The sequence below is a fragment of the Pneumocystis carinii genome (genome assembly GCF_001477545.1).
Source record: "Pneumocystis carinii B80 chromosome Unknown supercont1.3, whole genome shotgun sequence".
Taxonomy (NCBI): Eukaryota; Fungi; Ascomycota; class Pneumocystomycetes; order Pneumocystales; family Pneumocystaceae; genus Pneumocystis; species Pneumocystis carinii.
In genome coordinates this window covers 255,505-270,070 of record NW_017264715.1, presented here as the reverse complement: position 1 = coordinate 270,070, position 14,566 = coordinate 255,505, and the positions used below count along the sequence as shown (strand labels likewise).

Below are 14,566 nucleotides of genomic sequence, written 5' to 3'. Positions count from 1 at the left end.
GCATAAATTTCACTCGTAATAAATATTAATCAATAATAAACCAAATAACTCTTTTTTTTATAGCAATTAATTTAAATAGAAAACGTTATGGTCCTTCTCAAATCATAAATCCCAATAGAAACACTCTTTTGCGTCCAATTTAAAATAATGAAGATTGAAAGAATTATTAGAACAGGAAGCTAATATATATTAATTTTAAATAAATAAAGAGAATAGCTTACCCAAAATAAATAAAGCATTTTATCTTTTTCTAATTTCTGTATTATCTTTGCATGTTCCTTGATAAACTGTCGTTGCTCTAGTATTATTTCGGCTGTACGAGATCTAGTGAAAGCTTTCGGCTGCCATTTAAAAGAATACCATTGCGATTTTTCCTGAGGAAATTCAAAATCCTCAGAAGCATCAGATGAAGTTTCAAATACGTCTTCATTTGTTGAAAGTTCGGAATACGGAGGAGGAGGCCCAAATATCAAATGTTGCCACCAATTATATTGGATATCATTTTCCATTATATTAGAAGATTTGGAGTTAGCTTTTTTGTTAATAAAAGGGTATTGTTGAATAAAAGAGTTAAGTGCAGATATAGGATGAAACTGACTAATTTCTGAAATCGGAGGTAAACTAGAAGTACGTAGTATACTTGGAATAGATAAAGACGCGAATTTTGCTTTTGCTGACGTCATTGTCAAAAATTCTGAAAATCCTTGCATCGTAAATATCCCATCATCATTTTTCTCATCTTTGATGTTTGATTCTATAGTTTGATTTTCCTGAGTATCCAAGTTATTCTGAGATTGAGATAAATGGCAAGAATTTTCCTTTGATTCATTATTCGTATTATAGGAACTAGCTAAGGAATCCTTATAATGTAGATTCTCTGCCTCAGAATATTTTTTTGTTTTATTTAACTTGTTCTTGAAAGATTTATTATTTCTTTTAGATGAAAAAAACGTATCAAAAAAATCATTATCATCAAAGTTGTCTGCAGCAGCATGTAGTAATGGTTTTGAGCGCTTCTTAAATATAAAGTTATTTTGATTTAGCCATAAGAAAACAAATGAAGCAATGAAGTGATCCATATGCTCCCTATTTAGACGCAATAGATTTGATATTTCAATATAAGTATTTGGATATGTTAGTTTAAATATTTTCCTATATAATGTCCTATAAATACATCTGTTTTCTTTGGTATTTCCTAGAGTCTTTTCAATGATATCCGTCTTTTTCATATTCAAATAATCAACATGATTATAGTTGCAGCGTTTTATAGGTTTTAAATAATAGTTCTGAGAAAATAAGTTTATTATTTGTCTTTGAAGCTCTTGTATGTAAACGTGACTTAATAATGTTTGATTTGGCCTATCTTGATATAATAAATGAAATGCATTAGTATCTGACTTTATATTTAGAAAATTATCATGCTCAGAAAACATTGTTTCAAAATAATAATAAGCTTTGTATATATGAAATGTCGATGAAGAACGCAAATAACTTATTAAAGACTGTTTATATGAATCTAAATTTGATTGTTGTTGCTTTAAATTGGATTCATTGCAGTCATTAGGCATTAATCCACAGATTTTCATAGCAATAGTTAAGGCATTTTCCAGCTTTCCAGTCATTTTCATACCAACAACCTGTAGAGCTAATTCCATTAATGTACGATCATTATCATCTTTATATATAAAATATTTTGCATTGACATCAGACTGAGTCAAATTACGCTCCTTAAAATCTACAACAACAGGTCCCGGAACAGGACTAGGAGGTAAGGTACATACTATAACAGTAGAACTCCAATAATGGATTAAAGGTGAAAGATTATCGCCAAATATACATGTTAAGCCAGAATGAAATCCCGAACCTAGTATAGTAACTTCAATTCCGCCATGCATAGGACCTTCAGATGGGATCAAACGATCAATTATTGGAACCTCGATAGGATTTGCAGATAATTCCACTGACGTGTCATTATCAAGAACTGGCAGACTCACTTGGTTCGAAAAATCCATTTGATCAATATTCATATGTAGTTCTTTATTAGACCATTGAGTTTCTGATGAAAGCTCAAATAAATTAGAATCAATAGAAAATTGCATTTGTAAAGCAATTTCTGGTGAAGATACTTGACTAGAAACTAATGATGGTACATTCAGCATGGCTGCTAATTCATCTTGTTGAGCATTTGTAGGCAAAAGCAAACTATTATATGATTCAGAGTCCATAAACTTATCGTCAACTACAAAAGATTTATTTTCATTAGAAGTGTCGTCTTGAAGATAAATTATAGAATTATGAGCCGGCTGAATTATATTTTCTATGATAGAATTAATAAAATATTAATAGACATGTTTTAAAATATATTACTATCAGTCATACGATCCAGCGCAGAACAAGAACAATTCCTGGAATTGGTTGCTAATTTCAATTCTTCTGTCAATAAGTAAGATTTTTCTTAATCTTGATATACAACTAACCATTAAAAAATATATTTCCATTTTGATTACTATTATTATCATTCATAGGAACAGGTAGTAGTAAACTAGGCACTAAATGTAATCCTAATATTTATTAAAAGAATTTCAACAAAGCAATTTCTTATCTAACCATTTATTTTTTTTATTTTCGAAATAGTTTTGTGGTCATCTATAATCATAAATGGTTTAGATAATGTTGATGCAATCAACTGGTTTTTATTATCTTTTATGTTTATCAGAATCCTAATGAACTATAAGAAATAATTCATATAAACTAACAACTAACCTAAATCCTATATTTTCTCTATGATGTCTACAATAACATGTTATTCTTGTCGGTATATTTATATAATTATCCTTAAATCTAAAAATTTCAGGATAATTAAATAAAATAATCTTTTTTTCTTCATCTTTTACAGGAGAAAGGCTATCTTGATTTCGATTCGACTCATTTTCAAACTTAGTTTTTTTCTTTCTTATAGCTCGTTTACGCTTTACAAATATTAAAACAATATACTACAAAATTAAACTATTACCTCCCGCATAATACAAGCAGAACAAATCAAAACATTTCTAGTAATATCACTAGCGCAAACAACACTAGGTTCCAGTGTTAATATCTTTTCCGGATCAATATACTTGGGATGATTTCTTAAATTAGGTAGTTTCAATTTTTCTTTTGTAATAGTCCAACTTGGAAGTTTAAGCCAGAAAAAATCCTTATTGAAAGGCTCTTGCACTGATAAACTAGGCGTCAATTTTATGCCTAATTTAACCTGAGTCTCAACCCTTGATTTCTCTGGTATTCCAAAAATATTTAAAATATATGGTGCTGGAATATTAATCTCATCTAAATCTTGAACCAGAGAAGGCACATTCTCAACCACATTATAACACTTTTTTATGTCATTTTCCTGATATGAATCAAATACAGGATAAACCTTTATTTTAAAAAAAAAATAAACACAAAATACAATATAAAAGTAAAAAATACTCACATTTAAAGGAATATCATTCAAACTATTTTTTTGCATAGAAATATCATATACTGATAGGGTTTCAGGGAAAGAAAAATTCTTTTTATACTCCAAATCATTAATATCAATCAAACTCACGTAATTATTATTAAAAGACGACTCAAACATTCTTCTATCCATAACCGGATCTTCATCTGATCCATCATAATCCAAACGCTCCTCCGATGATGAATCCCTCTCATTTCCTTCTTTCAAAGACGGATTAGCACAATTCTCATATAAACCTTTGTATAATTCAAATGAAAAATCTATATCATTTGATTCTAAAAACTCCAATGACAATTCTTGAGGTAACATAAAAAATTAAACTTCTTAAGCTTCTTCCTAATTCCAATAAAATATCATTAAATTTCCTGATTTCTTTACAAAAACGTTTTAAAAGATGTCAAAATCTATTCAAAATATAGCTTTTAAACGCTTATTTTCTTAACTTTTCTTAGAAAAAAGATAAAAGTATTTTTTTTTTAAGAAATATTAACGACGGGTTAAAAAAGTTATTAAGAAATCTTAAGAAATATTAAGAAATATTAAAAAATATTAAAAAATATTAAAAAATCTTAAAAAATCTTAAAAAATATTAAGAAATATTAAGACTGGATGGCTTCTAAGGAGCAAGTTTGCTCAGACAGAGCGGAAAAATGGCCGTTTTATAGAGTACGCTCAAATCTTGAGAGACGTCAGCTTGAAACAGGTTAAAATATAGGCGTTTATGTTAAAAAGAAGTTAATAGTTGTGTAAAGTAGATGTTTTTGTAGGTAGAATTAAAGAAAAAGAGACTAAATTGATAATTAAGTAATAAACATATTTTTAATTTAAATAAAGATATTGATCTGAAAGAGATTTATTGAAGAATGTTTACCTTGTGAAACATTGGATCTTTCGTATTTAAAGCGGTTAAGAAAAATAAATGGAAATGAGGGGAATAATATGTTAGAAGTGATTCTTCATAGTACAAGAGGGTTAAGTTTTGAAGAACTTGAAAAGAAGCTAAAAGAACGCTCAATAAATATGGAAGTTCGAATAGTTCAAGTGTCTAAGTATGCACCGTTAACATATGAGCAATTTCATGCATGGAAAGTTTTGTGGCCGCTTCATTTTAGGAAAAATATATTAAAATTGGCTGAATTTACAGATACAACAATTTTAAAATTGAAAGAGTTAATGAATCATACATGGGATCTTGCGAATAAAAGCAAGGAAATAAAAATTGCATCAATTTTTGTTAACATGGATTTGAATGTGGTTGTAAGCAGTATCGATTTGAGATTATCATCTAAAAATCCTCTAAAACACTCTATTATCAATTGTATTACAGAAATTGGTAAAATGCTAGAAAAGCAAGGAATGCTTATGTATAAATATACATTTTACAATGGCTAATATGTCGCTAGATTCTAGTACAAAAGGTTTTTTTTATTTATGTAAAGATTTAATAGTAATAACTACACATGAACCATGTGTAATGTGTTGTATGGCGATGGTACACAGTCGTATTTTTCGGATATTTTATTCAATTAATATGCCAAAAACAGGCGGCCTTGAAAGCAATTATCATATTCATGGAAGAAATGAACTAAATCATCGATATGAAGTATATGGTGGATTTATTGTTGAAAACATGCAATTTATAATAGACGAAAAAATACATGTATAGATCAGACTATTAAATTTTCTTATTTAACTATAATATTTATGTATATTCTATATGGAATAATGCAAATAGCATTGTAATAAAACTAGCAAAACCAATAGGTACTATTACATATATTGCAATATTTATTAAGTTCGGTCGTCTCGGCGTCTTTACTATCCCAAACTGCGAAAAATCACTTGTTATATAATTCTGTATGGCATAAATACATGCCAAAATACATGTAACTAGAATTGTAGATAAAAGTTGTTGAATTTTATTAGACGAAGATGATACAAAAAGTCTAATTAAACACATATTCATTAAATTTAGTGACATTAACCTGATTAATATAGCTGGATATGAGTACTTTATTCGCCTAAATATCCCTTATTAATCCGCTATCAGGATTTTATTCCAATACCATCTCAACAATAACCCACTTGTTAATTTATAAGATAGAAACGCACAAACTATAAACCAGATACTAGTCATCCAAATTTCCCATGAGCATTCAATATGCACATGTCGTATACGTCTTATCTGTGTTTTTCTAAAGATAAAATAGATAGCCCAGTAGCTTCCTGGAAGAATTGATAACATACGACATATTCTAAAAGATATATCTTCAATTAACGGTGGTTTTAAGTTTGGATCAGCAAAGGATGCATCACATCGTCTTGATGGAGCATCACTTTCCTTGGTAGAAAATATATTAAACAGAATTTTTAGAGATGTGAAGTTAAATCAATTTAAAAGTTTTATTAAAAAACGAAATTCAAAGAAAAGGGCTAGGTATATACAATAGTAAAATAAAAGAATTAATTAAAAAAAAACATTAATCCTATGATTGTTTATTTTTTTCATAATCATTAAGATTTTGTGGATTCTCAATATAATCTATTTTTTCAGTGTCAACTTTTTCAGTATCAGATTCTAAGTTTGCAATATCTTTGTTTAAATCAGGAATTGGGTTAGGAAGAGATAAACCCATTTTAGTTATATCATAACCCTGCTCTTGAAGCCAAGTCTTGAAATGTTCATTTTCTTCACGAATACAATCATGCGATAATTTTGGGATGAAAAAGAAAGAGATGATACCGGAAATAAGAGCAAGTGAACTTCCAATAAAGAAGGGTCCTCTATTTCCGTTTTCTGATTGAGGTCCCCCAAATTTCTCAATAATATAATTAAACGCATAGCTACCGGAGAATGCACCAACTTTTCCTGTATAAAGATTAACATCTGAAGAAAAAGTATAAAATATTAGGAAAAAAATATACCAAAAGCAGCGCAAATTCCATAAAATTGACCACGAATAGCTGTAGGCGATGACTTGGCAGAAATATTACCAATATTATCTCCTGGTCCAAATTCACCAAATGCCATGAAGAAAGCATAGACAATAATAAATGCAACCACAGTATCTTTTAATTTTGAATATAATCCTGCTATTATAAATCCGAAAATAAACTGCATAAAAACGCCAAAGGCAAGAACATCCTTAGGTTCAAAATAATCAGTTGCAAACGCACCAAAAAATGACCCAACTACATAAGAGAGATAAATAAATGTGGTCCAACCTAAGTTTATAATTAACACCCAAATCTTACAAAAAAAAAAAAGAAAAATCACCGAATATTTGTGACAAACTCATATCCCTACTGATAGATTGAAGAAGCGGAGAAAAATATATCCCAAATGAATAAGCTGTAAAGTTATAACTAAAATCAAATAAGTATTGTATGAAAAAAAAAAAGCGATTAAAATACATAAACCAAACAAGTGAAATAACAAAGAGCCTTTTATAATATTTTTTAATAACAAGCCTATATGGAATAGCTGCATGTTTTATCGCATAATTTTTATATGCTTCTGGTTCTCCCATTTTCAAACGAGCAATCAATAATATAAGAGGACAGATCGCTCCTATACCCAATAACACTCTCCATATAGCCTCCTGACGTTTCTCAGTAAATATAAGTGTCAAATAAAAGGCTGTAAAGGCTGCTATAACAAAACCCATACAAATCATAAAATCTGTCAAAAAAATAAACTAAAATATACATCAAAAAAATAAATACATAAAAAATACACTTATTTACTATAGAATGCTTCCGTTTCACTTCCATCTCCTGCGCTCCCTCACTAATCGTAGTAGACCCTGCCGGATACTCTCCACCAATACCAATACCAAGAAAAAATCTATATATAATCAAAGAACCAATTATCCCCTCATTAGTCCCTTTAAAATACGCCGCAGATGATAAAATAGAAAAAATAACCAGAAATAAACTCGCTAATATTAATGACATCTTCCTCCCCGATTTATCGCACATATATCCAAATGCAAGCATACCAATAACATTTCCCAAAAATATCATAGAATTCAATAACGATTTCCTCTGCGTTGTATATTCAACAGGATAGATATTTCCCATAATAGTTGTTAAAACTCCTGATACCCCATTCAAATATCCATCCGACTAAATATCATGAGAAAATATCCATAGAAAAACACTATATTTACAAATAACCCCACTCCCCCTAGTAATACCTGGAAAAGACTCTTCTTTCCGCTTGATATTTTCATATTAAAAGCTACTGAGACAATTTAATCTTTCTAACTTATTTCAGGGTTTTGCCCCGCTTTAACGGATGATTTCGAAATTTTCGAGACTTAAATAATTCTGCCGAAAAAACAAGATCAATGTGAGACGTAGCCGAAAGTCATATGTTAGGGTTATAAGGATAGAGCCTTGCAAGGGCTAGGGTTAAGCTAGGGTTATACGAGGGTTAGGGGTGAAGAGTTAGGGTTAGATTAGGGTTATTCTAGGGTTAACAGGGATGACCCTTGTAATTCCAGGGTTAAGTTAGGGTTATTTAGGGTTAAGTTAGGGTTGTTTAGGGTTGTTTAGGGTTACTAGGGTTATTTTAGGGTTAACCAGGATGATCCTTGTAACTTTAGGGTTAAATTAGGGTTAACAGGGATGACCCCTGTAAGTTCAGGGTTAGGGTTAGGGGTAGAGTTAAACATATACTTATAAACTATAGTAAATACAGATATATTATAAAATGTGTTATAAAGATGAATTAATGAGTTAAAAAAAAGTAGAATTTTACATATATTTAATAGAAAAAATAATAAATATATAAGAAGATTTTTAGAAGGAAAAAATGGAGGCTAAACAAGCCCTAATTTTAGCAAGACGTTAATCAAAGCGGTATTTGACAGGTTAGAGAGATGGTTGATCCCTGTCAGATGGAAAAACTGCGTCGAAATTTGAAATAATTAAAGTGTTTAAGTTTTTACCGGGAAGAAGCAGCTAAGCAGGGATTTGAATAATAATTAGTCAATTTTATGTCAGGGGGTTCTAAAGAACAGAATAGAGAAGAAAATAGATGGGTTAGAGACATTTTTAAGCTAAGATGGGGGAAGGAATTTGAGGGATAGATAGATAGGCATATGATGAGGAATAATATGATGAACGGAATGGTGAGATGGGGATGTATAAGAGAAAGAAACGCATGAAAAAAGCAACATGCAAAAGTATGGTAATAATTTTAAAGAAAATGTTTCAACGTCAGTTATGGATATTTAGAAAGATTGGAGCAAAATACAAGAAAAGATATTCGGTATCATTGGGAGTGATGATAATTGCATGGTTTTCTATTTTTATGTTAATTATGATGGGATATTCGTTTATATATCTTCAAAAAGATCATTCGACATGCGTTGTGCCTGCTATGTATCCATCGTATATAAGGTTATCAGGGTTTGATAAAAAATACACAAAGTATGGCAAAGAATATGGGCTGTATCTATATAAAGAAAGAAAGGTATTAAATGTACATAATGTATGTTTTTTTTTTGTATTTTATTATGTTGTTAAGAATGTAGTTTCAAGGAATTCCAGTTTTATTTATACCAGGAAATGCAGGGAGCTATAAACAAGTGCGCAGCCTTGCATCAGAAGCAGCGTATCAGTTTTCGCTCTTTAAAATGGATCCATCATTGGCTAAACATAATTTAAAAAATCTTGACTTTTTTTCTGGTTTATTTCTTTATTATTTTGATATTTTTTGATCTAGATTAGTTGATTTTAATAATGACTATACAGCATTTCATGGCCAAACACTTCTTGATCAAGTAGAGTACACAAATGAAGCAGTTAAGTATATTTTATCTTTATATCAAAATGCACAGAAAAATAATAAGTATGGCTATACACCTAAATCAGTAATTGTAATTGGCCATTCGATGGGAGGAATTGTGATTCGAACTATGGTAATGATGCCTAACTATCTTTCTGGTTCTATTAACACGATTATTACACTTTCAACTCCACATTTGCTTCCACCTATTCTTTCTGATAGAAAAATGAAAAGTATATACGATTCTGTTAACAAATTTTGGCTACAGTCCTATTTTCATAAGAACGAATCTAATCCATTGCATGCTGTTAGTTTGATTTCTATTACGGGAGGTAATTTGGATACAATGGTATCATCTGATTATTGCGATGTATCTTCCTTGATTCCTAAATCGCATGGATTTACTGTATTTTCTTCGTCTATCCCTATGGTCTGGACTGGGATGGATCATCAAGCAATTCTGTGGTGTGATCAATTACGCAGAGTTATTGTGAAATCTTTATTTGAAATTGTTGACTTCAAATCAATTAATCAAACCAAGCCATTATCATCTCGTATTGATATTTTTAAAAAATATTATCTTGCTCCTACTGAAAATTCTTCTGAAAAACGGTTCTTACAAGGTAGTTTTCATCTTTTTTAATATAATCTAAATTCTCACTAGCACCATTAATTAATCCTTTTTCCGGAAAGAATATAAAATATACTGTTTTCCCATTAAAAAGGATTTATATATTAAGATCTTTTGGAAGTATATCATCCAAATCTCATATATATTTTCTACCAATTTTTCCTACTGACATTTTTAACTTTACCACTCTTTCATTGCTTACTGATCAAAAGACTATATCAGAAAATGGTAAACAACAAATAGCTATATTTTTATGTAAAAATCATGTATCATTAACCAAAGATTCAAATTCTCGTCAAAATCCAATGGAAATAGATTTAAAGGCACTTGAATGCAAAGATTCTGAAGAAAATATCATTCATTTGCCCTCAAAAAATGGGTTATCTAAAGGTTATGGCCATTTTCTTACATATCTTGAATATTCAAATCATCAATTCAATGATTACCAATTCATTTTAATAATAGATAAATCAAATAATAGTAGAAATGGTTTCCTGATAGCTGAGTTTTCTAATAAAAATGTAATACATGTTCAGCCTGAAATTAGTACTACAAGTAACTTTCTTTATTGTTACTATGATATTCTAATTAGATTTAGAATTTCTATGGAATAGATTTCACATAGTCTTGGGTGCTAATAAATCATTAGTTTCTGAAATTAGTATTCCTAATATTGATAATAGTCTTTTTACATACAAACTAAAAATGAATTCATTTACATGCGGTAATTTTGTTTTATTTCTGATTCTTTTTCTAGAACATATTAGATAATTTGATTTTTTCACCAATTATTAGGCAATATATATCTAATTCATATGAGTCTAAGTATTTTGTAAATACAACGAAAATTGATGTCAATTTTCATGGAACTGCTCTGTTTATGCCACCTATTAGTGAAAATAGTACAAGGCGTGGACTGAACATACAATTCTGGTTAGATCCTACTTGCAATAAACCTCTTAATATTTCAGTATCTCTTGATCTTTATGGTACTTTTGGAAAGCTCATAATGAAGTTCTGGACAGCTTTAATAATATTTATGTATGTTATAATATTTTTATGTTTGAGAAAACAGTTTAGAATCTATAATGAATATGGTATTGATAATTTATAGCTTTTCAAGTTTGTTTAATGTCTCTAGGAATTTTTATTAACATTAGAAATGCTTTAAAGCTTTTTATGCGAGACACTTTTTTAACTTTATCTATATTGCCATCCTTTTTGTTTTTTTGTTTATCTATATTTCAGTTTTCTAGAGCAATAAACATGGATGATTTATTGAATCAACAATTGAAAAATAAGTTATGGGCTAAAGATGCATGGAAGTTATGGAGTATTAATAATTTGTTCTTTGGATATAGAGATTCTTTGTTTTGGCTTCTTGGACCTTTATTTGTCACTATTTCATTAGGATTTACAATTATATTTACACAATTAACACATTTTCTTATTTCTTTTACAGCAACACTGTACAATTTATTGCAAAAACATTTCACTAAAGCCAGATATAGAAAAAAAAGGTATTTTTTTTTTTTTTTTTCAAATTAATAATTTCTATAGACATTTCTTTTATTCTTTTAATTTTTCTTTAAAACTTAAGCAAAGGTTAATAGCAATTTTATCGTTATTATCCCTGGTGGCAGTAATGGTTCCTTATCAATTTGCATATTTTTTAGCATGCATTATACAGTTTTTTACATGTATCAAAACATATCTAAACATTCAAAAAATGGTAATAGTAAACATATGTTTTTATTAAAAAAAACTTATACTTTAGGGCTTTGAAAAAGCATTGCATTACAAAAATTTCAAAAACTATGTATATTCTGTTTTAATCTTAATGTTAATGCATTTACCTTTTAATATTCCTGTTTTAGTCGTATGGGTAAAAAAGATATCGGCCAATTGGAGAATACCATTTTCATCTCACCATAATATTTTTTCTATCTTACCTATTATTACTCTTGTTGAGTTTTTAGCTAATGAAAAAATGATTATGCGAGCAGAACCTAAGTATAAAAATAAGGACTAAATTTTTTTTTTTTTTAATATTATATTAGAATGGCAAAGGCACTTGATATCATTCTTTTAACATTTTCATTTTTTTTGATTGTTTATGGACTTTATTATACGTATTTTTTGCATCATTTGGTTAACATTTTCTCATTTTTCTTATCGATTCTTCATTTTATTCCATTTTTACCTTTTTTTCAGAAGTTTATTCATTCTTTCATGCAACATAAAAAGGCGATTAGCTATTAAGGTTATCATCTTCTTTTTTTGTGTTATCTATTTTAATTAACTATGCTGATACTTCTTTTATCAATACAATTTCTTCATTTTTAAATCATACACAATTATACTCAATATTATCACCTATTTTCCTTCTCACTATAGTCTTTATATTTTATTGGCTTCCCATCTATTGTCAATACAAGTTCTTTCTGTATTATATTGTCTATTTCTTTATATCGAAATTCTACCCCCAAAGCTTGAATTAGTCTACTAGCTTCCATATTCCAAATAAATTTTTTAAGAGATCCCTCCCCATTTTCAGACAATATTATACATATTCCCATGGCTTTTGATGCTTTTAATAATTGCTTTCGCGCCATTTCTGTATATCCACTGCACGAAATTAACCCTAAAATTCCTTCATTTTCCCCCGATAAAACCCCATTCATTTCACGAATATATCTTGATCCTATCTTTTTCTTTTCATTTTTACATTGAACAATCACTGGTAATTTATATTTCTTCTTTTCTCTTTCATAATACCAATATCCTCGAAGATCAATTCCTTCATCATTTCTACCTCCAACTCTCCACAATTCCATATTATATTTTCTTAATGTATCCTGGACTATATATTCATAAAAAACTCCCTTATAATATGCTGATTTTGGCTCCAATGATACCCTTTTTGCGTACTTAAAAAACGTCTTTAAACAGGTATGAGATAGTCTTTTTTCAAGAAAAAAAAAACGTTTCATATCCAATTTCTCATGAAAAATCATTCTAAATGCTCAAAACTACTAAATAATGCAGCTAAAACCTTCTTTTAGGACTCATCTTTTTTTTTCAAAAAATGGAGGTTGGTTACCTATGGCAACCAACCTCCCTCTTAAAACCTGACTTAACATTTTAACATAGTTTAATAAATCTATAATTTTTTGATGGAAGAAATAACCACAGAAGAACAGAAGAAATATTGGTTAGTAATTGGATAAGGTTTTTATTTGTAGACTGATGGGTGTATTACATTTGAAGGGAAATTTTTATTTCTTTAAACCCAATAAATGGATATTTAAGTGGAGATCAGGCAGCAAAAGTTTTAAAAAATTCTAACTTACCAAATGAGAAGCTTGAAAAGATATGGAATTTGGCGGGTACTTGTTTTTTTTTTGTATTTATTTTTGTTTATTGGAGAAAGATATTGATAAAGATGGAAATCTTGATTTTGAAGAATTTTGTATTTCAATGAGGTTAATTTTTGATGTTATTAACAAAGTATGTCTTGAAAGAAGGAGTTTGATTGTTAATTGACCGGGGAAGGTTTATTTGGAGGTTCCATCACGACTTCCTGATTTTTTAATTCCAACGTCTAAGGCTCATCTTATTGTTGCTCAAGAAGCAATTTATGAAAATGAACAAAATACTCATTTAATGCAGAAGACAAGCAAAACAAGAGTATGATATGAAGATAGTATTTATTCTAAATAATATTGACTGTTAAAGATATTGAGTGACAACTTTGACTGGTATATACAGCCATCTGATAAGCAAAATTATGATGCAATTTATTCATCCAACGCAGATTTATATGGAAATATTTCATGTAAGCCTGTAGAATGTCTTGTTTATAATTTAATTCTATCTTAGTTAATACTCTTAGAGATTTTTATGCAATTTTAGATATATCAGAAGAGGAACTTCTAAACGCATGGTAAATCTAATAAAAGTTATGACATTATTTAACAAGTAGCAGGAAACTTGTAAATCCTAGGATGAAAGAAACGATTGAAAAAGATCAAGCATTTTACTTTCTTCATATTTTGAACCAAAGAAACAAAGGCATTCGAGTGCCAAATGTTGTTCCAGCTAATTTAAGAGCAACTTTTGAAAAGAATCCAGTAGACTATAATATAAATGAAGCGTCTTATAAAAATGATCATAAAAATGCAAATTTTCCTCAGTCTTCAAAACATAAAAGTCCTATGAAAAAATATGATAGTTCTAAAGAGATGTATGCTACACATGTCGAAGACAGTAACTGGAACGATATAAGACAAAAGAGACAAGAAATACATTATCAAGGAAAAAAACATAGGTCAGATGTATCAGATGAACATGTACCACATAGTATTATCCTTGCCGAGTTGGAACAGATGCTTGAATTTAAAAAAAGTGAACTAAAGCGATTAAAAGAAGGAGACGTTAAATCTATCACAGGAATGAATGATCTAGAAAGTATTCAATCCGACGTTCTAGAAATGAAGCAACAAATCGATAACCTTGGTTTATATTTGATCAAGAAAACAGACGAACTTCAAAAATTGCGTAGTGATATTAGACAAGAAACGTGAAATTCTTTGTCGTATTGATACTTTTAAAATGTTGTGTTTTTTTTCTTTTT

At 29.1% G+C, this 14,566-nt stretch overlaps 7 protein-coding genes across 7 annotated transcripts; 3 read left to right on the top strand and 4 right to left on the bottom strand.

Annotated features, from left to right (window-relative positions):
* Positions 1-25: 25 nt before the first annotated feature.
* T552_00718 (hypothetical protein) lies at positions 26-3,857 on the bottom strand. The gene is made up of 8 exons (XM_018369322.1): positions 3,476-3,857; positions 3,014-3,418; positions 2,764-2,969; positions 2,608-2,720; positions 2,478-2,561; positions 2,368-2,433; positions 222-2,317; positions 26-179 (listed from the first exon to the last, which is right to left on the bottom strand). Exons 1-8 carry the CDS (start codon positions 3,809-3,811, stop codon positions 72-74), a joined length of 3,414 nt encoding a protein of 1,137 aa, XP_018227032.1. The 5' UTR covers positions 3,812-3,857; the 3' UTR covers positions 26-71.
* A 254-nt stretch (positions 3,858-4,111) lies between these two features.
* On the top strand, positions 4,112-5,168 carry T552_00717 (hypothetical protein; the record flags this gene model as incomplete). Its single annotated transcript, XM_018369321.1, has 4 exons — positions 4,112-4,205; positions 4,255-4,306; positions 4,354-4,866; positions 4,913-5,168. The coding sequence occupies 4 exons, from the start codon at positions 4,112-4,114 to the stop codon at positions 5,166-5,168; spliced, it is 915 nt and encodes a 304-aa protein (XP_018227031.1).
* Positions 5,169-5,204: 36 nt separating this feature from the next.
* Positions 5,205-5,843, bottom strand: T552_04080 (hypothetical protein; the record flags this gene model as incomplete). Its single annotated transcript, XM_018372131.1, has 2 exons — positions 5,569-5,843; positions 5,205-5,523 (listed from the first exon to the last, which is right to left on the bottom strand). The coding sequence occupies exons 1-2, from the start codon at positions 5,745-5,747 to the stop codon at positions 5,205-5,207; spliced, it is 498 nt and encodes a 165-aa protein (XP_018227030.1). The 5' UTR covers positions 5,748-5,843.
* Positions 5,569-7,737, bottom strand: T552_04079 (hypothetical protein; the record flags this gene model as incomplete). The annotated part of the gene is made up of 6 exons (XM_018372130.1): positions 5,569-6,389; positions 6,428-6,727; positions 6,780-6,868; positions 6,917-7,200; positions 7,250-7,630; positions 7,675-7,737. The coding sequence occupies 6 exons, from the start codon at positions 7,735-7,737 to the stop codon at positions 5,989-5,991; spliced, it is 1,518 nt and encodes a 505-aa protein (XP_018227029.1). The 3' UTR covers positions 5,569-5,988.
* A 915-nt stretch (positions 7,738-8,652) lies between these two features.
* On the top strand, positions 8,653-12,236 carry T552_00715 (hypothetical protein). Its single transcript, XM_018369320.1, has 10 exons — positions 8,653-9,002; positions 9,046-9,199; positions 9,242-9,922; positions 9,964-10,485; positions 10,529-10,654; positions 10,698-11,027; positions 11,072-11,450; positions 11,491-11,662; positions 11,708-11,943; positions 11,991-12,236. Exons 1-10 carry the CDS (start codon positions 8,673-8,675, stop codon positions 12,190-12,192), a joined length of 3,132 nt encoding a protein of 1,043 aa, XP_018227028.1. The 5' UTR covers positions 8,653-8,672; the 3' UTR covers positions 12,193-12,236.
* Positions 12,237-12,256: 20 nt separating this feature from the next.
* T552_00714 (hypothetical protein) lies at positions 12,257-12,990 on the bottom strand. The gene has a single exon (XM_018369319.1). It carries the CDS (start codon positions 12,945-12,947, stop codon positions 12,303-12,305), a length of 645 nt encoding a protein of 214 aa, XP_018227027.1. The 5' UTR covers positions 12,948-12,990; the 3' UTR covers positions 12,257-12,302.
* A 78-nt stretch (positions 12,991-13,068) lies between these two features.
* T552_00713 (hypothetical protein) lies at positions 13,069-14,559 on the top strand. The gene is made up of 7 exons (XM_018369318.1): positions 13,069-13,144; positions 13,201-13,319; positions 13,364-13,440; positions 13,486-13,620; positions 13,669-13,768; positions 13,813-13,876; positions 13,919-14,559. Exons 1-7 carry the CDS (start codon positions 13,107-13,109, stop codon positions 14,514-14,516), a joined length of 1,131 nt encoding a protein of 376 aa, XP_018227026.1. The 5' UTR covers positions 13,069-13,106; the 3' UTR covers positions 14,517-14,559.
* The last annotated feature ends 7 nt before the right edge of the window (positions 14,560-14,566 follow it).